We start from the raw sequence: 22,649 nt of genomic DNA, 5'->3' as shown, positions 1-22,649 counted from the left end.
TCTTCTTTTTAATTAAAATATGTGTTTATGATAATTCAAAACTTCCAGATAATTGAAATTTAGTCTGAGGTGCACTGGGTATAATCCTAGAATTAACATAAAACTGTGAAGTGCTTTTTCAGTATGTCTTCCTATTCTGTTAATTTATTTTGCATGATGAGACTTTCCCCTGAAATACCACTTTGAATTCCGCAGGGCTGTTGACTCAGGACTCACCAGTGCTTTACAAAGCTTGTCTGTCATAGACACACACCTCGTTGAGGTGGATGGAGACACTCTCTCCCTGTATGGCTCAGGGGCCCTCGAATCTTTGGACCGGAACTGGAGTGTCCAGACAGCAGGGATGATCACAACAGTCTCCTTCACCTTCATAGAATTCGATGAAATTGTCCAAGTGCTTCCTAAATTGAAGATTAAACTTCCTAATTCTCTGGTAAACATTTCTTTTTTGTGTTTTTGTTGTTGTTATAGTTTTTTGTGTTCTTTTTGCTCAGTCCCCCCCCTCTTAGGGATTTAAATTAGTAATCATAACTGGCCTTGCAGTTTTGTGTTAATATTGGAAATTTTACTTCTAAAAAGCAACCCTTTATAAAGCAGAAAATACCAACACAACTTGATTCAAATTATATTTTTATCTCATAAGGCATTCAACTTGACTGCATAACCCTATATTGCATATTACACCTTGTATTGATGGGACATGTATATAATTTATGTAATTAGTTCTATTCCAGCAATGATTTATATTCTTTCTAACTCAGTGTATTACCCAAAGCACACCAGTGCTTTACAAAGCTTGTCTTTGTAAAGACAAAGTAGATAGATCTAATGTAAAGTAGATGGAACTAATTCATATCCTAGTTTTGAGCTATTATCAACTTCTACCTTTCTAAGGCTATTATCTACTATAATTTTTATGGTAGTGCCATAATGACATTGAAAAGAATTTTAGTGTGTCATTAAAGTTACTTTGAAAGTTAGTCTTCCCTAGTTAGGTTGCTGTATTATTTATTAGTATACATTTATAGAAACTAGTATTTATAATGAGTTCTTGTCTCTTGAATTGTTATTTTGTTTTTCTCTGCTAGTTGAATGTTTTCTCAGATATCTTTTATACTAACTTTTTAAAATTTCATCCTCCTAAGGAAGATAGACACAGCTGGAGACAGTGTGTTTAAAGAAGACCTCCCAAATTCACCAGTGGAACACTTGCATTGACACTTCAGTGATTTGATTTAACTAGTTTACTATGTCATAGTTAGCAAGATACAAGCAGTAGTGACTAACAGTAGTTCTTGGGGGCATGATGCACCCTGCATTTGCAGGTTCTGAAATTTTCATTTCCGGGGGCTTTTGTAGCTTTCATGTCAGTATATCATTGTGATCCCTGAATCTGAATTTTTTCATATGTAAATAACGTTAAGAATCATAGTTTGTTAATAATGAGGATGCCCTTTACAAAAGGGAATCCTTAGAATTTAGTATTAGTTGACTTCCATCAATGATACACTGGCTGGATTAAAGGTATATAAGTTTAGTCCACTCATCTGATTTAATGTAATTGAAAACATACTTGCTAAGCTCACAGCTTACAGATTCACTTGAGGGATGATCAATGAAAGTTTAGTGTTAATATTTTAAGACAGTTAAACTCCATATTCAGATTGTGTGTGTGTGTGTGTTTTATTATTGCAGCACCTTAAATTCAAGGAGACAAATCTTGCCATGCTACAGCAGTTTAATGCACTAGCACAACTTCGTCGTATTGACCAGTTGACAGTCGATCCTCAAGGAAATCCAGTTGTCAATTTTACACTCTGGAAATACTATGTGCTGTTCAGGCTGAGCCATTTTAGTATGCAGAAAATAAATGGAACAGAGGTAAGCAAACTAAGCGAACAACAGAATAAAAATATTCCTTTTCAGGGGATTTATTTCAAGTGGTTAGGAATCTTAAGTAACCATGATATAATTTTTGAAAAGTATTGTTTTTTGAAAAAAATCGACCCTTAAAATGTCAAAAAGCTAAAGATCTACCCAGAAATTTATAAAGCACTGAATAATTTTAAAAATTAAATATTTAACAAGATCATGGTGAATAGTAAATACTTTTTACTGTTGTTTGTGCTCAATAAGAGAAAAGTAAAATGCTGCTGTGAGTGAGAGTTAAAAAAGAAAACAAGTAACTCTTCTCAAGGGAATATGATCTTTGTATTTTTAAGGTGCTTTGTAGACTGCTGGACATGCAAGGTGGGGAGGGGAGTAAAGTCAAGTGTGAACTACTCAGGTAGAGGGAGGAACAAAAAGAAGGGTAGAGAGGAGGAGGGAGAGGGCGGAGGATAAGTAAACATCTGGACTGCTTTGTTAATAGTTGGTAACAGCTGCCTGTGTCATGACGATATTGGAGATATTGGATAACTCAGGCCTGGGGCTGAATAACTGGAAAATTATTCCCGAAGGTTATTTTTAGATTGATTCTGCTAAATTTGTCACAAGGGTAATCTCACAGCTACTCAAAGACCATGTTCTTTTCAATATTCATTTGGAAGAGGAAAGGAACTGTTTATACCTCTATGGAATGTAAATAATCCTCCAAAGGAAAAAACATTAGTATGCTGTTAGTCTTACTGCATTATGTCTGGAAATGCAGACTTTTCTATTGTAAGATGAACTGGAGTCAGCTTTGCTGCCACCGTGGTTGGTACTTCCCTGGACCTGACATACGTACAGCCATCTCTAGCCTTGAGTTCCAGAAATCCAGCATACTTTAGGGACTTGGGGATCTCTGCATTGGTACAAAAGCAGCCAGATGACATTTACATCAGCCATAGCAGGCTGTGTCCCCATCTGTTGACCATCAGGCAACTCTGGAACCTTCCGATACCTATTAACTTCTGCAACTAGTTCTCAAGAGATTTGGCTCAGGCTTTGGTACTCGTGTGTGCTCTTCGGTTCTTCCCCAGAGGAAGACTGCGAATCCCTGGCAAGACCTGATGATTAGTCCCAAAGGTTTCCACAGTTAGCCTAGACTGAAAATAGAATGGTTATTTTGGCCATGAGGGAGTGACTCTTCCTCATTAATGGCCCCTAAATAGTGACTAACGCTACATAGTGCATTTATCCACACAGAGATCATTACTAAAGAAATATTCACAATTATAAAACTTTGAAATTAGAAAGAATTAAAAAAAGAAATTAGAATAGCATAATTAAAGTAGAGAAGAATTAGAACCAATATAATTTATTCTGATTTAAATTTTTTAAAATGCCAATGCTGAGAATATTTGATATTTTATTAAAATACCTAAAAATGTAACTGCTCATATATTTTTGATTATGTAGTAATGTACTTTACATTTCTGTTTCTCTTTGTAAAAGAGAGAATAATATTGCTTAAAGTAGGATTAATTTATTGTAATTATGAACATCAAGAAACAATGGAGTAGTGGCCCACACTGGCCACTAGGTGACTATATTGGACCGAACAACCTGGCTGGAAGGAGGGTTAAGGGAGCCGTAGCCCTGTTAACTGTGAAGGTCTAGGGTCATGAAGGGAGTCGGTCTGCAGTGATTCATCTCTATAAAATGTTTATGGATTGTGGTAGATTTTTCAGAAGATGCCTCTGTAGCATATAACAAGTAATGTTCAGAATGAGTTTTCAAAGCATCCAAAATTTAACTTCATGATGGTTTCTCAACCTTGGCTCCAGTAATGTTTTGAGCCAGATAATTCTTCATCATTGGGACTTTCTTGTTTAAGTTACATCCTTGTAAGATGTTTAGCAACATCCCTGGTCATTACACACTAGATTCCACTAGCACCCCTTCACCAACTACAATGACCAAAAAATCTCCAGTTATAGCCAAGTATCCCATAGGGAGCAAAATGGCCCTCACTTACGAACTAGACAGTATAGACAAATTGTTGCTATTTAAAATGCAAGCATTCCTAGTCTATAACTACAGTATGGTCAGAGTGTAATCCAAGTCCTTGTAATTTGTTGGTTTCTGTAGGAGTGAGCCTTCACAGGGTATACTTGTGATGAGTTATTCTATGTGGAGAGAAAACTGCCATAAATTCAGAGTGAACAGGAGCATCCAGTAAGAATTCCTTCTCTCAAGGAAAAAGCTATGAACCCCCCTGGTTTACCTTGGATGCTTCATTAAAATCAAACCCTCCTACTGACACAATGGGTTTTCCCTCTATAACATTCTAATTTAAGGAAGCATAGGGTTTCTTTTAAAAAAAATCTTTCAGAATGTAAAGTGCCTGAAGCACAATTCTCAGGAAACACAGTTTATAAATCAGAGCTAGTTCATCACACACACACCCCAGTCAGCCTGCAGGCACCATGTTTTAGACCAGACATCTTCATTCTGATTGCGCTCAAGGAAGGAGGCGAAATTGCAAAGAAAACCCTCTCCCTGCCAACCAAGAAAATGTGCTTTCCTCAGCTAAAAGAAAATTTAACCGAGCTAAGAAATGCTGTCATTTCTGAGCCCTCTCCATTGCTTCTTTTCAGGTGACCCAGAATGATATGATAATGGCTGAAAGGCTCTTTGGGATCCTAGCACACGTAGCATCCTCCGAGTTACCTCAGTATCATCTGATTTCAATTCTGGGGGATGCCAGGTAATTTTTACAAGTTTTGTTGATTGCTCTTACACTAGAAAAAGTAATAAACTGCACATAGTTCTTAAGTGTGTCATTGATTCATCTTACAGACATATACATTAGACTTATTTGGGAGCTGACCCTATTCAAAGGTTGAAGAATATAAAGATGAAAGAGAGAGCATCCTTGTTTCATGTAGTTTATACTCTGGTTTATATGCAGTTTATACTCTGGTAAACTAAAGATATACCATAAGTAATGGAAATGTAGCTATTGATGCTATAGGGAAGGACTACAGAATCACAGGGAGAGGCTAAAGCAAATAACAAAATTGATGGAAAAATACATGTTTAACTATATATATTGAAATGTTAAGAGCGCCCATTAGAAAAAAAAATATTTGCTAAACTACCAAAAGAATAGGGAAAAATATTCCTAATCAACACAAAACAGGAGAGAAAATAGCATATGAGTTTTGTAATAAATATTAATGGGTGAAATTCTCATTAATGGATAATTAAGTCACTTGTTTTTGAGAAACTTGTGAAGGCTGAAAACAAAGGAATGGAAAATATATAATGTGACAATGCCAATAATGAACAAATATGGGAAAATTAATATTAATGACAATAGAATTGATGACACTGAAGATGACAGTCTGCCAATAACCATGAAACAATGTAAGCAAGATGACAGCTTTTAAATACACCAAGTAGAAATATATATTGACAGATTGTTTTTGTAATAGACATTAATATAATTTTTAATCAGTTGGATCAAAAAACCAAAATAAGAAAAATATGAAGGATTTAAATAATATACTGTATCAAGTAAATATACTTAAAGACTTATTCTAAAAACTTTATAGCCAATTCAGAAAAAAAAAAAAAATATATATATATGTATAAGCATATTAAGCATCTATGACATGTTGACAAGTGAACATATATTAAACTCAAAGAAATTTCCCTGGTATTCCAGAAATACATTCATATGGATCACATTTTCCGATCATAATATCATAAAATTAGAAAATAATGAGCTAGGGGCTGTGGTTGTCTTGCAGTTCTTAGCATGGAGGAGGCCCTGAGTTTAGTTGTTAGGAGAGCCCGAAACAGTATTCAGTTGGAATTGGAAAAACAAAAACAAGCAAGTCTCCAGAAAACAAAACCCCAGTGCCTCTAAGCTTTAAAAAGGTGCCATTTGACCTTAGTCAAAGCGATAAATGTGCAAATTTTGGATTAATGAGATAACTGTGAAGAAAGACTGTAAGCTTGTGATACACAACTTGGTAACGTGGAGTTTTTATACAGAAATGATAGCTACTGCAATTATTTTTCATGGCAATTTAGCAATATCTAACAAATTTAAAATGTGCATACCTTCTAACTTAACAATTTCAGTGAAAGGCATTTGTCCTATGGTTAATTTTTTTACATGAGCCCAAATATTTGTGCCTGAGAATTTTTGTTGCAGCCAGTATTTATAACAACAAAAGTATAAAAACTCACTAAATCCATCTGTACAAGATCAGTTATTTAGAGCTCTAAAAGTAATTAAATGTTCTTGTATGAAACTCCCATTTAAGAAAATAAAACATCTCTCAGAAAATAAAAACACAAGTACAGAATACTTGTATAATATACTGAAGTTGCAAGAAGTGGAATATATGTTTTAGAGATATAACTGTGCAATTTAAAAATGTTTGATTTAAGAAAAGAAAAACCTTTAAGTGTTGAACTAAGATATGAAAGTGTGGAGATAATTCACTTTTTACTGTGTGTACTTCTTGAATTCTCTTTTTAGGTTTTGTTCTGTTTTGATTTGAAGTTTTTGTTGTTGCTGTTTTTGTTTTGTTTTTTGAGACATAGTCTTGCTGTGTAGCTCTTCCTGGCCTTGGACTCACTATGTGATCCTCATGCCTCAGCCTCCTGAGTGCTGGCACTACAGGCATGTGCCCCCATGCCTGGCGTTCTGTTTTGGTTTGTTTGTTCTTTACATTCCTTTTTTTCTTGAAGAAGTTTTAAAAATCTTTCACTTTTTTCAATTAAAGAGGAAATTAAATTTAAAATAATAAATTATATAAAAATGTATTTGACAATTAGAATACATATGTCAAAACCTCTGGGATGTGGTCAAAACTGTACTGAGAGGCAACTTTATATCTTTAATGTATTTGTTAGAAAATTAGAAATAAAAGAAGCTTTCACTGCAAAAAGCTTTAAAAAAAAGATACTGATGAAGATAACAGTTAATTTTAAAGAAATAATAAATTGGAAATAGAATAAGTGACCATGACAGGCTAAAATTTACTTTCCAGTTAATCCAAATGCTCAACTATTAAACTATTAGAATTAATCAGATGATGGAGCAATGAGGTTAGATAATTCACAGATCAATAGATCAACCCTCTCCTAGTACCCGCTTGGGCTTCCTGGTAATCAGTACCCATTCTGCAGCTACCTGGAAACAGAAGTCTTCTGTCATCTCTTTAATATAAAAAGACACCCATCAGTTTTGCAATTTCTAATTTTTAGGAGTTTTTTGCCATGAAACGGGTAGGGTGGTAGGAAGGGTAGAGCTAGTGCATATTTTATAACATTGCAGAAGCTGCATTTAGCCCGGAAGCATTTTAGGTATCTAAGTTTTGATTTTGCTACCCTCACACAGCAGGAACAAAAGCCCGAGACCCTGTCTACAGTGTTTAATATAAATTGAAATCTTACCAGGGACACCCAGTGGCTGCTATACCATAGCTAAAGATGTATCAGAAGTAAGCCTACCTCCTCTCCACTCTCAGGATTTTCTAGGAGAAGTTGCCTTTGTGAGTAGAAAAGCAGAAAGTTGTCCTTGAGAAGACAAAAACAAAAGACAGCCCTCACAGAGATTGGTAGCCTGGATTTATAACACTTAGACAATTTAAAATCAAAGTTTAAACATTATTCTCTCTATATATATCTTGATATCTGAATAACTCTGGAGCAAATCACTTTCATACAGTTTCAAAGAATGCCCATGGATAATCCTTAAGAATGCTGACCAGCTACATGTGGTGGCACATACCTGTAATCCCAGCACACTGGGAGGCTGAAGCAGGATTAAAAATTCAATCCCAGCATGGGCAACTTCACAATTGAGCAAGACCACGTCTTAAAATAAAAAATAAATAAAGGGCTGGAGATGTAGTGCAGTAGAAAGGTCGTGGGTTCAGTCTCTATACACACACACACTCACAATCACAAACACAGGCAGAACAGTAAGCAGTACAGAATGAAAGGTAGTAACACTCCAAAGGCATCTTGTATACATTAAGAGCATAAAAAAGACACTACAGAAAGAGACCCATGAAGACGGAAGATATAACTCATAGATAACAGCATGACTGTGTCTTATATATCTTATGAAATAAAATGTAAGCTTGAAACAGAGAAAATAGGGGCTGGGGATTTAGCTCAGCGGCATAAGCACCTGCTTTGCAAGCAGGCAGTCGTGAGTTCGATCCCTGGTACTGATAAAAAAGAAAAAGACAAAAAAAAAAAAAAAAAAAAGAAAAGAAATAGAGAAAATAAAAAGTTTTAAGTGATCCAGCCAATCTGAAAGGAAACCAAAGGAAAGTGAAGAATATGATAAATTTTAAAATGAGCAGGGAAGTTTAATAGCTGATTAGAAAGCCTTGAAAAGAGATCCAGTAAACTGGGAGATGTATTAGAGGAAAGTTTCCAGAATGCAACACAAAAATAAAAGAAGATAACTTGTGGAAAAGTGATTAACAAATTTGGAGAATGGTGTGAGATGGAAAGTTTATATTCTTTGTTTGGAGCTTCAAAAAAAAAAAAAAAAACAATGAAGGATGTGGAACAGAGGCAACATTTGGAGAGGTAATGACAACATTGTTTTTTCAGAATGGAAAAAAACAGATTGACCTACAAATTACATAAATCCCTGATGGGGTAAACAGAAATCCACATATGACCGTATCATAATGAAACTACAGAACACTAAATGTGAAGTGAAAGATTTTAAACAACTGGGGAAGAGAGGCGGTCTTCAGACTAGTGCAGACCAGCGGGTTACTTTACCATCGCAGTGGTGGAGGCCAAAAGAACAGGGGAGTGAATGAGTGTGGTGTGTTCATGGCACCAAGGAAATTAACTGCCAACCCTAGAATTCCATGCATAGAAAAATGTCCTTAAAGAATGAAGATGAAACAAAGGCTTTTTAAATCTTGAAAACAAAACCTAGAACAGTTCTCATAATATTCCTGCACTCAAGGAAATTAGAAAACTTACCATTAAGGTGGAATGGTGGTCCCATTTAGAAGATCTGAGAGCTAGACTGCAAGACAAGCATCAGATATGTTGAATAAAATCAAATGAACGTTGACCACATAAAGCAGCAATAGCAACATTGTATAAAGTTTAAAGATAAATAAAATACAATCCTATAGTAGTAGGAAGGAATAAATGTTAGTAAGAGTTTGCATTGAGGGGCTGGGGATTTAGCTCAGCGGCATAAGCGCCTGTCTTGTAAGCGCGCAGTTGTGAGTTTGATCCCTGGTACCGATTAAAAAAAAAAAAAAGAGTTTGCATTGTAATTTCTATGGTAACCCAAGAATAAACATGTAGAGCTCCTAAACTAGTAAGAGAGAGAAGAGGAAGGAAAGAAGGCAAAGAGAAAGGAGACGTGGAGTGTGTGAATTCAATATAAAAACCACAACAGTAGGTTGGGCCTAAGGAGTACTGTCTCAGCAGTTACTTTTCTGTCATTTGCCATTGTAAGTAAAAAACACCTCAAAACTCACTGCTGTAGAACAGAAGTATTTCTTTTTCCTCTGAGTCCACAAGTTATCTGGGTGTTCATCTACCCTTGGTTGGGGTCCTCCTGCATATGCTCACCTCCAGCTCCGGTAGGAGTTCTGCTGGTCTGCCCTGGGCTCTCACACTGTTTGAAGGCTGGCTGGATGTAACCTTGTCTAGGAAGGGGGCAACTTGTCTCTGCCTGCCATGGGCTCCCATCCTCCTGCCTGGTTTGTTCTCATGGCAGAAAAAAGGTTCAGAGAGAGTGGACATACGCAAGGCCTGCTGAGGCCTGTGCTGCAGTCTGACATAACCATGTGTTTCAGAACAAGGCACAAGGTAACACTGAGCAGCCCAGCAGTAGACTTCAGATACAGAATCTCAGTATAGAGAACATGCATTCAAGGAAGCTGTAATATGACCTCATCAGTCTGTCGAAGTGATAAACACGGTCATACATTGCTTCTTGATAGGGTTAAGTTCTGAGAGGTGCTTTTGGTGGCAATTCTGTCTCTAGGTAATGCAGTCTTATGAGAGCACCATCCTGCATGCAGTCTGTCGTTGACCAATATGTCATTACATGGCACTTGGCTGTATACTATTGCTCTGATTAAAACCCCAAGTTTATCAGGTCAGATAAATAATGAAGTTTAACTATATGTATTTAGAGAAATGAATTACATAAAGTCATATAAAATTTGCAAGTAAGAAAGTGGGAGATGATAAACAACAGCAGTCTTACCCAAAATAGAAAACAGTAACTGTTAAAGACTAAAAGGACTTCTGGGTCCTAAAGGCAATGCTAGAAACAAGAGGATCGTTTCAAAATGATAGCTGGTTCAGGCTTCCAGAACACACAGTAAGTTTAAATGTGTACACATCTGTTAGCCTAGCCCTAGAAACTTATAACTCCAAAACTGACGGAGCTACAACTCAGTCACAGAAGTTTTAATCGCTACTGAGGGAGAGAAAAAGAATGCAAAAACATTTCTACAACATAATAACAAATCCAACCTAGTAGACATGCCAAAAGCTTTGTCCCCAGTAACAACAGAACACACATTGTTTTCAGGCATTCATAGAATGTCTATTAAAATTGACCAAATATACCCAGATGGTGAAGGGCAGCAGACTGCATGGAGCTGAAATCGGAAGGAGCACATTCTGTGTCCAACTGCAATTTAAAGTGCGGTTTGATGGCACATCCTTGTAATTCTAGTATTCTGAAGTGCTGAGGCAGGAAAGTTGCAGATTTAAGCCAAACCTTGGACAATTTAACAAGTTAGTGACCCTATCGTAAAAAAAAAAATGGGGTGGGGTGGTGTTTAAGGGGCTGTGGATGTAGTTCAGTGAGAAGGCTGCATGCAGTTCAATCCCCAGACCACAAAACATAAAAAATTTAAAAAGCAATTAAACTTTAACCCAATTATAATAAAAAGACAACCAAAAAATCCCCATGTTTTGGGAAATCAAGGGGCACATTTCTAAATAATCCACAGGTCAGAGACAGTTTCAGAATGGAAATTTGAAACCACCTTGAACTGAAAAGAAATAAAATACCAGATTTCAAATTTTGCTGGATTGTTAAAGCAATGGTAAATTTTAAATATAGCCTTGAGTTGGACATATTAGAAAAGAATAAAAGCTAAAAATTGAGCTAAAAATGTATTGCACAAAATTAGAGAAAAAAAAACAGCAAAATAGATTATTTGCAAAAACTAATACAGATGGTATAAAATGTGTGCAGAATTGCCTCTGGAGATTAAATATTAGTTAAGAAAATACAAATAAAATACACTACTCACTTTTTTCTTTACAGAAGCAATAAAATTATACTACTTAAATATTTGTTAAAAGGGACTAATTAGGTGGATTGCAACCTATATTCCAATTGGCTTTTATTCATTCTTTGAAATTAGAGTTTTAATGACATAGAAAATATTTATCATATAACATTCAATAAAAACAATATACAAAATAGAATGTTTAGTATGATCTTACCTCTTTACAATTTATGGGGAAAGCCTGGTCAAAGCTATATCAAATGTAAACACCATTATAAATTTATATTGATTTTTGAGCTATAGACTGGTAGGTGATTGTTATATATTTCTTTTTAGTTTCCAAATTTTTTGCTTCCTCAAATTTCTAAAATAATTGTTATCTTTTTTAATGCAAAAAGAAGAAATTTTTAAAAAGATACGTTCCTCTCCTACCCCTAATCTTCAGTTTCAGTAAAGTGGCAGTGTCTCTTCGTTAAGAGACGTGTAAGTGGTGAGAAGAATTGGCCTTCACGGAGGCTGTCTGGGCTGACCGTGCTGCAGGTGGCACCGGGGACCATTTTCTGTACCTTGCGTTGCTCACCAGAGGCATCCTACTTCCCTGCTTACCCACCCGCTAGTTCTTGCCTTATATGCTGAAATTGGAGAATTTTAGATTTTTGTTTGGCTTTTGCCTAAAGTTTAGGAAGTATCCCATTCCATTTTCTAGCTGTGAACAATAATACGAAGCTGAAAAATGGAATTATGAACTATCTGTGTGATTTATGAGAGATGACTTACAGATTTTATAGGATATAAAGACTTTGGAAATCTGGTCCTCTACTGCTTTAATTGGGCTGTTTGTTTAATTCTTGTATTAATGGTTATTGAAGTAGAGGTTTTATTTTGGAAATGCTTCAGACGTGTTTATATTGGTGACTGATAATTATAGAATGAAAGGAATTTGAGTTGAAGAGGTTAATTAGAAAAATTGGGATACCACACTGATCTTAAATAAATAAAAAATTTTGTTCAAAAAGGCATGTGCTCTCCTTTAAAGTTAAAATATTGATACATTTTAATAAGTCAGATAAATAATTTACTGTATCTCTTTATTTTTTTATAGGAAAAAGCAATTTCGGTATCTACTAGAAACCAAAGGGAAAAAACCTGGTATCGTCAATGAGGAAAATAATGACAGCAAAAGACTTGTAGGAGAAAACACAAATCGTGCCACACTAAATTATACCACAAGGGAATTTTACAATGAAAAGTTAGAGGTAAAATGCCATTATTCTTTGAAACCTATGGTACTATTTCCCGCACTCCGTGGGACTTTTGGGGTTGTACCTCTTGCCCGCCTTACCTTACATAGAGAACTAGGGAAGAAATAGAGCTGGGAGACGAAAGAGAGCGGTGGTCTCAGTATCTTTCCCTCAGCCAGAAAAGATGTTCAAAAAATCTGTACCAAAACTCTAGACCAAGATGGGACCAAGAGTCTTGATCTATCTGGATTAAGAAAAGAGAAGAAAGTTGTATGTGAGTACCGAACTAGCCCTTAGCAAAGCAGCAAAAGATACCACAGAATCTCCATTTTTATTACCTCGTTGTGGACTGCCAAGGTTTTAATTCATGTCTTTCATCCTACACCAAGAATGTCTGTGTTCTTAATCATACCATGTCATCTCTTTTGTTCCCAATAGAGCTACCCAAGAAACTGAAACTAATTCATTATATTTCTTTATGTGCGCAGAGATTTGTTGAGTCAGTACAGTTTTATGGTTCTGCAGGGGTGACAAAGATGCAGTTCCTACCTTGACCGGGCTCACAGGAAAGCTGAAGAAACCAATTGTCTGAAATAATCAAGAGTGTTAAGATTCTTCAAAAGGTGTTTGCAGGATGAAAGGGCAGACGCCTCGGTTGAACACCTGTGACTTACACACAAGGGACTATATGAGGAGATACACCTATGTACAGATACAGATAGAAATATCCACATTCTCCTCACACAGGTTACATCTAGTCATAGTGATTAGTAAATACAGAGTGCTAGAGGTCAACATTTCCATATATACATTTATCTCCAAAGGCAGAAATAGGGAGACATCTGTGTATCTCCTTACACAGATACATGTGTGTGTGTGTGTGTGTGTGTGTGTGTGTGTGTGTGTGTGTATGTAGGGGCATAGATAGATAGATAGATAGATAGATAGATAGATAGATAGATGGATATAGGTGGTACACATCTGTAATCCTAGCACTCAGGAGGCTAAGGCAGGAAGATCAGGAAACAACAACTTGGAAGTCAGCCTGACATACACAGTGAATTCAAGACTGCTCTGAATTACATAGCAAGACTCTAACTCAAACACACACTCATATATCTCCAATCCTTTATATTTTGCACGTATATAATTGAGAAGTGAAATGGTCAGAAAACTGGTTTTCTCATGTTTTATTTTTTAACAATTATGCAATCATGAAGCCATGCTGTAGCTAATAGCCCAGTACGGCACAGCAGAGCTGCTGTTTGCAGAGCAAACAGCAGATATAGGGCTTCAGCTGACTGTTTGTTAGCCTCTTCCTTTGTCTTGATCCCCTCCCAATCCTGAAATGTCTGGAATCTGTAGAGCTCTAAGGATTATGGCTTGAAAAATCACTTGAGAACTCAATGCAGTAATATGTTTTGTAGCATCCTAAAAGATATTCAGATTCTGCTTTAAATTCTTCCAGTGAAAGAAATGGCAAGATTTGTAACTCAGTGGTAGAGAATTGCCCAGCGTGCCTGAGACCCTGGCCTTGACCCTCAGGGCTCCCCCTAGCGTCCCCTCACACACACACAAAAGGTGAGGGAAGAAAGAAACAAAAGTCAGTGCTCTGTGAGGTAGTTATCTGTAATTGAACAACTCCAGGTGTGAAGGAATTCTTGTCCTTTTGAAGCTTGAATCTGTCTCCTAGTAACTTTCTTAGTGATTCACACTCCATATGTGTAAAGAGAAAAAACATCTTCTACACGGAACCCCTTCAAATACTTGACACCAACTCCCTGTCTCTTCTTAGCTCTCTTTGTACTTACACTTTCACTGATTCAAGAATTATACTGTGCACCTGTCGTACACACTGTAATATACTACATGTAAGAAGACATCTTTGCCCCCATGGAACTCGTCTTCCAAAGGAAGAGACAGACATGGATAGGAATAATTATAAATCAGTAAACCAAGAGAGTAGAGGGCTGGCCAAGCCAGATCAAGGGAGGCTTTCTAGAAAAGATGCTCTCTGGTATGAATCTTAAAAGGATAAAATATAGCTATATGACAAAAGGAAAGAGGTAAACAATACAATATGAATAAAACACTGAGAGGCACAGCATAGATAAGGTAATGGAACTATAAGAAAGTCTCTGTTAATGTAGAGCTGGAGGTAGACCGTGTTAAGAAGATGAAGTTGGAAAGGTAGAGGGCTTTAGCAAAGAGACCTACCCTAAGTCTTTGGCCAGTAGAGGCTTCTTGGTGATGACAGAAGAGGAACACAAAAGCCAAGCTGGCAGGACTGTGAACCCTCTTCCCGGATGCAGGTGGTTCTATGAGCCAAATAATTAATGAGCTAAATGAACGGATTTCCATGAGAGAAGTATAGAGAAATGTTAAAGAGCTGCATGGAAACCAGGGACAGTTGCACAGAGGAGTCTGCTAAGTTTTTAAGGAACAGATAGTTATAAGGATTTTAATTATTTAAGAACAGTGATGGAAGGAAAATTTTTTCTGGTTTTTCTAGATAGCATAACTTTGTTTCAAAACCCACCCGGATTGCATAGGAAAAGAAATTCAGACCATATACATAAGAACATTAGTGCAGACACCCTTTTAAAATGTCATCAAGCAAAATACAGCAGAACATTAAATGAATGACAAACATTACAGCAATGCAGTTTATTCTAGAAATGCAAGAAAGATGTAATTTAATAGACTTCAGGTTAAAAACGATCATTTCTGCATACATTGAAAAGCAATTTCATACCCCCCTCTTAATTTTTAAATTCAAATAGAGTACATAGAAATTGGGTAGTAGGTATCCTGCTTGTTGGGAATCTCTGGAAGCTCACCATTGCTTGGATGGTCCTAAAGATGGCTTCTATGTCCTCACCCCTGGTGTAGACTTAAGCATTCCATCCCCTAACCCCTCCCCTCCAGGTGAGCAACATCTGTAAATTGCTTCTCACTAGTAGAATGTGGCATGGCAAACCGAGTTTTTGCAGATGCAGTACATCCTTGCCTTAACCTTGGGGAATACATTTCAAGACCCTGGTAGATGCACGAAACCATGGATAGTACTGAGCCTGACATACTCCTTGTTTTTTCCTATGCATACATAAATACTTATAGTAATGTTTAATTTATAAACTAGGCACAGAAAGACTATCAACAATAGCTAGTCACAAAATGAATAATGTAACACTATCATAAGAATTATTCAGAAGTTATAAATTGTGTTTCTGGAATTTTCATTTAATATTTTCAGACCACAGTTTGTTATAGATAGCGGCAAAACCACAGGTAACAGGGGTCTGCGACTATGTAATTAAGATCCCTGGTTCTCTGACTGCTGAACAGGGATATTATTCTGAGTGACCCTGACTGATCTGGCAGGGCCTCTGTAAACACTTGGGCTCCCTTTGAGGGATTCCCCTATTGACCTGGAAGGAATCAGCTACCATGTTTAGAGACAGCCACATGGCAAGAAATTGAGGAATATCTAGGAGCTGGGAGCAGCCCTGGGCCAACAGCCAACAAGAAAATGGGGGCTTCCCTGTAGTCCTAGCACTACAGGGAACTGAATTGCACCAACAACCACTTGAGCTTGGAAGGAGAGCTTCCGAAAGGAACACATATTGCAGCCTTCTAAAGGTCTGAGCACAGTGGCCAGGTCCATCACACCTGGATTTCAGATGCAGAGAAACTAGGGTAGAGGGGTGTTGTTTGAAACTGCCAAGTTTGAAGTTGTTACACAATACTAAAATACTAATACATCATTGAAGTCAATATCAAGACAGCAATGCCTATGTGATAGTCAGTCACATTTCCATTGCTGTGACAAAATACTTGAGAAAATTAACTTAAGGAGGAAAAATTTATTCAGGCACTTGGTTGCCTGGCTCCACTGCATCTGGGCTTGTGATGAGGCTGGACATCATGGCAAAGAGTATGTGATCGAATAAAGCAGCAGGAAGGAGAGAAACAAGAGACAGACAGACATCCACTCCCTCTCTCCATTAGATGCCTTGTACTGCCTTGGTCTCTGCCAGCAAAACCATCATCACTGGTTGTAGCCCTCAGCCTTGAGCCTCTTGAACTGTGTACAAAAATAAACGTCTTTTCTTTAAAAGGTAACCTGTCTCAGGGGTTGGGGATATAGTTCAGTGGCACTATGCCTGCCTGGTAAACGTAAGGTCATGAGTTCAATTCCTGATTCAAAAAAAAAAAGTAGCCTGTCTCGAGGATTTCATTATAGTAGTACAGAATGGACTAACATAATAAAATAATGATAAATTGAAAGATCTATATAAATAAAACTTTAAGCAAACTTTAGCAAAGAATGCAAAAAAGACTATCATATTTTAAATAAGAACGACGTCATGCGAAAGATATCAACTTTCCTTGAGTTAGTCAAAAAATTTAATACTATCCCAATAAAAATACCAAAAATATGTTTGTTGAGACTTTTTAAAATAAGTTGGTCCCAAAGTACATTATGGAAAAAATAGCCACAAAAACTCTAAAAAAGAAGACCAATGAGAAGAAGCCTAGTACTACAGATTAAGGCATAGTATAAAGTCATATCAGTTAAGACAGAGTGATTATGAAGAGATAATCTAATGGATAAAATAGAAAATTCAAGTATACATCCAAATATAAAAGGTAATTTAGCTGGGATTTACCTTAGTGGCACAAGCACCTGCCTGGTGAGCATGAGGTCACGAGTTAGATCACTTGTATCCAAAAAAAAAAGATGATTTATCATATGATAAAAATAATCCCAAAGAAATTAGGTGGACTATCTAATAAATGTTTGGGAACTGATGAACTATTTGAGAAAAAAGAAAGAAAACCTGGGTTCGGATATCTTATACCAGTATAAATTCCCAATGAGCCAAATTTTTATGAAAGCACAAAAATTCTATAAGAAACTGCAAAATTATTTTGTAGCCTTGAGATGAGGAGAGAGAAAATAAGCAAAGACAATGAACTAGAAAAGTAAGTTTTCAACTCATATTCCCTAAATTATAAAGAACATTTAGAAATGTTTTTTTAAAAAGGGAGGGAATAACAATTGAAAGAAGATTATATTACTATTCCAAAATAAATTCAAAGTAAGATACCATTTACCATAACAGCAAACACTGAAGGAATGGATAATTAGATATGCATAAGCCCTTTATGGGGAAAATTATGAAATTTTATTGCAAATGATTGAAGAACTAAATAGTTTATTCATGAATACATGAATAAACTGTATTATAAAGATGCCTGATTTCCCTGTATTTTAAGATGTTAATTCTCGCTAAATCCATTCGCAAGTACAAGACAGTTCTAAGTAAGTTTGGACAGTTATTTGTGGAAATTTACTGGCTGTTTCTACAAGTTATATGATAGAGCAAAAGGCTGGAATAGACCAGAGTAGAGGCAAGAAGCCCTTGCCTAAGAAGCTGTAATTAATGTCAAGACGGACACAAGAGACGTGCGGGCTGGAGCTGCGCTGTGCACGGCGGGAGCTTGTGCAGATGCGGTAAGCACCGCAGTCTGTCGCTGTTCAGTAATCGACAGTGAGCAGTCAGTATCCAGCCCGAAACACATGCTGAATCCATTCGCACTCTGCAACAAAAATTAACTCCAGATCAAATAAAAACCCAGGTTTAAATAGAAAACTTTAAAGTTCTTATTTTTAAAATCAGAAAATCTTTCTGGCCTTGGTTGGGCAGGACGTGACTTTTTAACACTCCAAGGGCACAAACTGGAAAGGAAGAAAGTTTGACTAGTGTGGCAGTCAAGGTCATTGATTTTTTTTTTAAACGGAAAATGCCTCAATGGAGTCATATAAGCAAAGTCTTGATTAAAGTGATCTGATCAATCAATAAGCAATGAACAATTAAAGACAGCAAATGTTGACCCCTGTTCTGAGAAAATGCAAAGGGAAAAGAAAGGACTGACGCCACCTAACATTTCGGAAAGAATGCTGGGCTAGCAGTCCAGAGACTTGGCGCTCAGCCTCTGACTCCAGCTCATTACCTGAGAGACCCTGCCCAAGGCCCACAATCACCCTTCACTTACTCCGTGCTCCGTGCCTTGAAAACTACTTAAACCGTGCAGCGCCAATGTGCTTGCTCGCTCGCTCTCTCCTGTACGTCCTGAGTTTCAGGTACGTTCCTCCCAGGTCAGGTGACACAGACTTGTTTATGCAAGGTAAAGGTCTGTTGCTTCAAAGCACTCCATTTTTCTGACTCATCTGGGGAAAGAGGTGAGGTGGACATAAGGTCAGCACACTGACAGGGATTTTACAGAATCAAATTCTGCATGGAGATAGATGAGAAAAGTGGAAACTCAGGCAAATTACTCAGGTCATGTAGCAGATTATTGATCAAGAGCATCAGCAGCAAGGCCTTCCTCTTCCTGACCTTGGACCTTTCATAGTGTACACTGTGGTACTCTCCGAGGACTTCTGGACCGCCCAAATGCACAGAGCTCTCTGTCTCTGAATGCTGAGTCTGTTGACTGGTTGACCATTTCATTCAGCACATATTGGTCAGTTTTGTTGTCTTGTTGGCTTTTTATGAGTGTAGCCCATTTTCCAATCAGCCTGCCAGTCCCTCAAGAATGAAGTTAGAATTCTTAGCATTTTTAATGATGTCTAATCCTGAGCAAGTCTCTCGACCAAGTTTCCCATTTCTAAAATGAAAATATGTATTAAATCCTAAAACAAGTGCCATTGTAATTAAAATTGCTCCTATAACAAAGCACGCCATAGACCCATAGTTTTTCCAAACCATCTTTATAACAAACTTCTAGTTCAAAGAAATAACATAAACAGTACTGTATAGGGTCCATCTCTTCAGTATTGAAGTACTTGCTTTATGAACTGACCAATGGCCATCTTGTAAGATAAAAAGAAACAGAGATGTGAAAGCATTTGAGAATGGAAAAAGGTTAACTCGAAGAGCAGCAATTCCTTAGCAGGTCACAGCACGAGTGTAGCTCTTTGTGCTTTTGACAAGATCATCCTGGACAGGCAGGCAGTTGTCCTGGCAGACCCTGTCGAGTTGTAGGGTGCACTCTGCAGAAATGTGTAGTAATTGGTTTGGAGGAGAGGAGAAAAGAAGTAAAAATGCTTTCAAACACAATTACTAAATTAAGGGTTATTATAACAGATGTAATTCTGTATCAACATGTTCGTAGAGAAGCAATGGAAGAAGCTCTAACAGGAAAATTTTAAACTCCCAGAATTATACTGTGTCAGTTACAAAATGTTTACTGTAACTCGCATTGTGTATAAATGATTTAACAAAATGCATCATTTAAAAGTTTACTTTTGTTATCCCTAAATTATTATAAAATTCACTGATCTTCATGGGACGTTTTTCTTCCCACTAAGTATGCTTAGTGCCTCTCCTTGGATAAAGGCATTGCTTGTTGTAAACTGTTGCTTGTTCTAGTTGCTGGTCTCCCGCAGCTCACACTTGTCATCCCCTCTGGTTGTTCCAGTGGAGCCCAGGTTGAGTGGAGGTTAGAAGGGAGCAGCTAGCACTGCTTTCTTCAACAAACTCACGTAGAGCAGGTGATTGGATCCCAGGCTGTGTTTTAGGGTCAGAGAAGTGGATTTGCCAGAGAAGGAGCCAGCCAAAAGCATTTATCTGTACATATTTTCATGGTTAGGTCAACCCAGTTACCACCTGTTGCTTTGGCACATACACTACATTAAATCAGCATGCTGACCCCTGCAAGTTGAGTGAGTATTTTGATATGTGATATGTCTTGGATGTCACAAGAAATTTTCCAAAATATGCCTCTGCTAGGGAAGGAGGGCAATGGACTCATTAATTTATATTAACCAGAGAGGAATTTAAAACTTTTGTGTCTTAATGATGGCAAACAGTTGGGAAAAGAAGAAAAAAGGAGAAAACAGTTTCACAACCCAATCTTAATGATAGTTCAGTATATTTTCATAAGTGGTTCTCTGTGCATTATTTTCTAACTTTTTAATAGAAATTTCAAACATAGCTAAGTCAAAAGGGTTTTACAGAAAACACTCAAAACCTACATTGTACTATTAACATCATATCCTGTCGCACATTTGCTCTATCACATACCTTACGTCTGCCCGGCCCTCTATTCATGCATGTGTCGGTATTTTTTAAATTGATTTCAAAGTAATTGCCAATATTAGTTTGCTCCTCTCTAAGCAATTGAGCACCCATTAAGTAGGGTCCATACTCGGTACAGTTTCTTCACTGGAGGTGACATTTATGTACTGACGTATAAACCTTTGATGTGCCATGCCTGAAAATTGACAAGTATGTGCACTCATAGCTCAAGCCCTATCAAATTCCAATAGTTTTCTTTTCTACTTTATAAAGTAAGCATTTTTCTTATTGTAAATCTTAAGTGTAATTTTGATGACAATAGTTGTGATATTTTAAATTTAACTCTTTAATTCACCTTGAAATTATGGGTATTTGGATTTTGGTTAGAAATTTAAGTGGCTTCTTTTCCTAAATTGGTCTTGTTAGCATTTCTTCCTCCCTCCTTCACTGACATGGAGTACTTCTTTACAGTGTTGGTCGTCTGATGTGCTGTGTTGTTTGCCACATACATGATGACATTCTCGTGATCATGACTTGATGCTCCCCAGAAGTAATAGCCAAAATAAATATTCTTATATTAAACAAAATTTTTTTTAAAGGATAGAGATTAAATCTAGGACCTCACACCTGCTAGTCAAGTACCCCAGTCTGTACTTCTAGTCCCAACAAAACAGCTTTATTTTAGTTTTTGGAAAATCAGGCCCAAATGCTGAAATATCCTCTAGGCCAAACTTCCCCTGCTGCATTTAGAACCAAGTTTTTCATTTGCAGAGTGCCAGACCCAGAAGTAGAGAAGGGAGCACTGTTTCTTTAGAAGGCCATGTTCTGGGTCCCACACTTATGTATATTTCCTTCTCTTCCTTGTATATTTTCTCCAATTTTGTCTAAATGGCCTGGGCCACATATTTTGGTGTAATGTTCCATTATACACTTCCTATACTAAAGAGTAAATTCAGAGTATGAGTACTTAAAGTATTCTACCAATTTAAATCACCAGCGTCCATACCCTGACACATTAACCCAACAGCCATGACACTATATGTTTAGCTAACAGTATGAGCTGAACAACCTGAACTAAAATGGGAGAAATAACCGATTGCCACCCAGGATTGCAGTAAACAAACACATCTTCTAACAGAGCTGTCCAACAGAGGAGGAGCCGCTGAGAGCCATGGGCTCCCTGTGGCTGGACTCAAGCATGGCGCTCTGTCATGCATGGCTAGGAAAAATTGCCTGTTCTGGAGGGTGGGTGGGAGAGGAAAGGGTACGGAATAGATTATTTCTACTTTCTGGCTCCTCTAATGGTTACTTTGGCTTTTAGATAAGTTATGAAGTAATATGAGTCTTTCTTTTCTTAAAAAAAAAAAAAAAACAGGATATAAAAGAAAAAAAGAAATTCTGCAAGATGTACATAGAGGACCTTGTGAAGGAAGCCACAGAAATCAATATGAAGAATGAAGCTCTGCAGAAACTTTGGCCACAGATGTTCATAGAACTTGTGAGGGACGCAGTCATAGAAACCCGCAATAAGAACTCCTACATGAAGCTCTGCCTGCAGCAGATAACTGACCAAAAATAGAAATATAGTCAACTTGGGCAGTTTTATTTTTTCAAGGTTGAAAATATGCAGGTTGAACCTGCTTAAAACAAACACCCCTCTCCTACATGCCAGAAAGAGCAGTGGCAAAGCATTATTGCCTACTGTTCCAAAATTAAAAATTAAGAAGGAAAGCAGGAGAAGGGAAGATGTATGTGTTCCCTGTCTGTGTAAACCAAGCGACCTCCAGGAGCCAAAGAGGCTTGGGTGTGAGGCCGGCGTTGGCTGTGCTGGCTGGCGCCGCTGCTGGAGCCCAAAGCACACGTATCTGCTGACGGATTAGCATGAGTTGCTTCTACCTACTTTCAGCTGATAATTTTCATTTGTTTGCTTTTTTATTTATGTCATGATTTCAAAGCCAAAAAATGCTCTTTTTTATGAGTAAAGAATAAACTGAATACATTAGTTTAAAAAAGTGTGTGTTTGCTTCCTTACAGCAGTCAGCACTGTCATGTTGTTGTGTGTTGTTAGATGGATCACTTTCATGGGAGGAGGGCTCTGTTCTTCTGGGGATGCATGCCCGGCC

The 22,649-nt window shown here is 37.2% G+C and overlaps 1 protein-coding gene and 1 long non-coding RNA gene across 6 annotated transcripts in view; one reads left to right on the top strand and one right to left on the bottom strand.

Moving 5' to 3' along the window:
* The window catches only part of Lrrc49 (leucine rich repeat containing 49), a 136,366-nt gene extending 113,828 nt beyond the window's left edge, over nucleotides 1-22,538 (top strand). For all 5 annotated transcript variants that reach the window (XM_063246803.1, XM_003477639.5, XM_023560643.2 and 2 more), the window contains 5 exons: nucleotides 196-433; nucleotides 1,696-1,881; nucleotides 4,524-4,633; nucleotides 12,298-12,451; nucleotides 21,902-22,538. In XM_063246803.1, coding sequence (XP_063102873.1) covers nucleotides 196-433; nucleotides 1,696-1,881; nucleotides 4,524-4,633; nucleotides 12,298-12,451; nucleotides 21,902-22,105 — 892 coding nt within the window. In that variant the 3' untranslated portion in view covers nucleotides 22,106-22,538. The remainder of the gene's footprint in view (nucleotides 1-195; nucleotides 434-1,695; nucleotides 1,882-4,523; nucleotides 4,634-12,297; nucleotides 12,452-21,901) is intronic.
* LOC134475653 (uncharacterized) overlaps nucleotides 1-22,649 on the bottom strand; it is a 44,453-nt gene that overhangs the window by 8,670 nt on the left and 13,134 nt on the right. The window contains exons 4-6 of the long non-coding RNA XR_010046825.1: nucleotides 18,500-18,674; nucleotides 12,538-12,680; nucleotides 8,905-8,950 (exon numbers count right to left, since the gene is read on the bottom strand). This is a non-coding gene — a long non-coding RNA (uncharacterized LOC134475653). The remainder of the gene's footprint in view (nucleotides 1-8,904; nucleotides 8,951-12,537; nucleotides 12,681-18,499; nucleotides 18,675-22,649) is intronic.

The sequence above is a fragment of the Cavia porcellus genome, unplaced genomic scaffold (assembly GCF_034190915.1).
Source record: "Cavia porcellus strain 051 isolate PalLab524CR breed Dunkin Hartley unplaced genomic scaffold, mCavPor4.1 scaffold_4, whole genome shotgun sequence".
Lineage (NCBI taxonomy): Eukaryota > Metazoa > Chordata > Mammalia > Rodentia > Caviidae > Cavia > Cavia porcellus.
The sequence above is the reverse complement of the archived record's forward strand: the minus strand, read 5'-3'. Positions and strand labels throughout refer to the sequence as shown.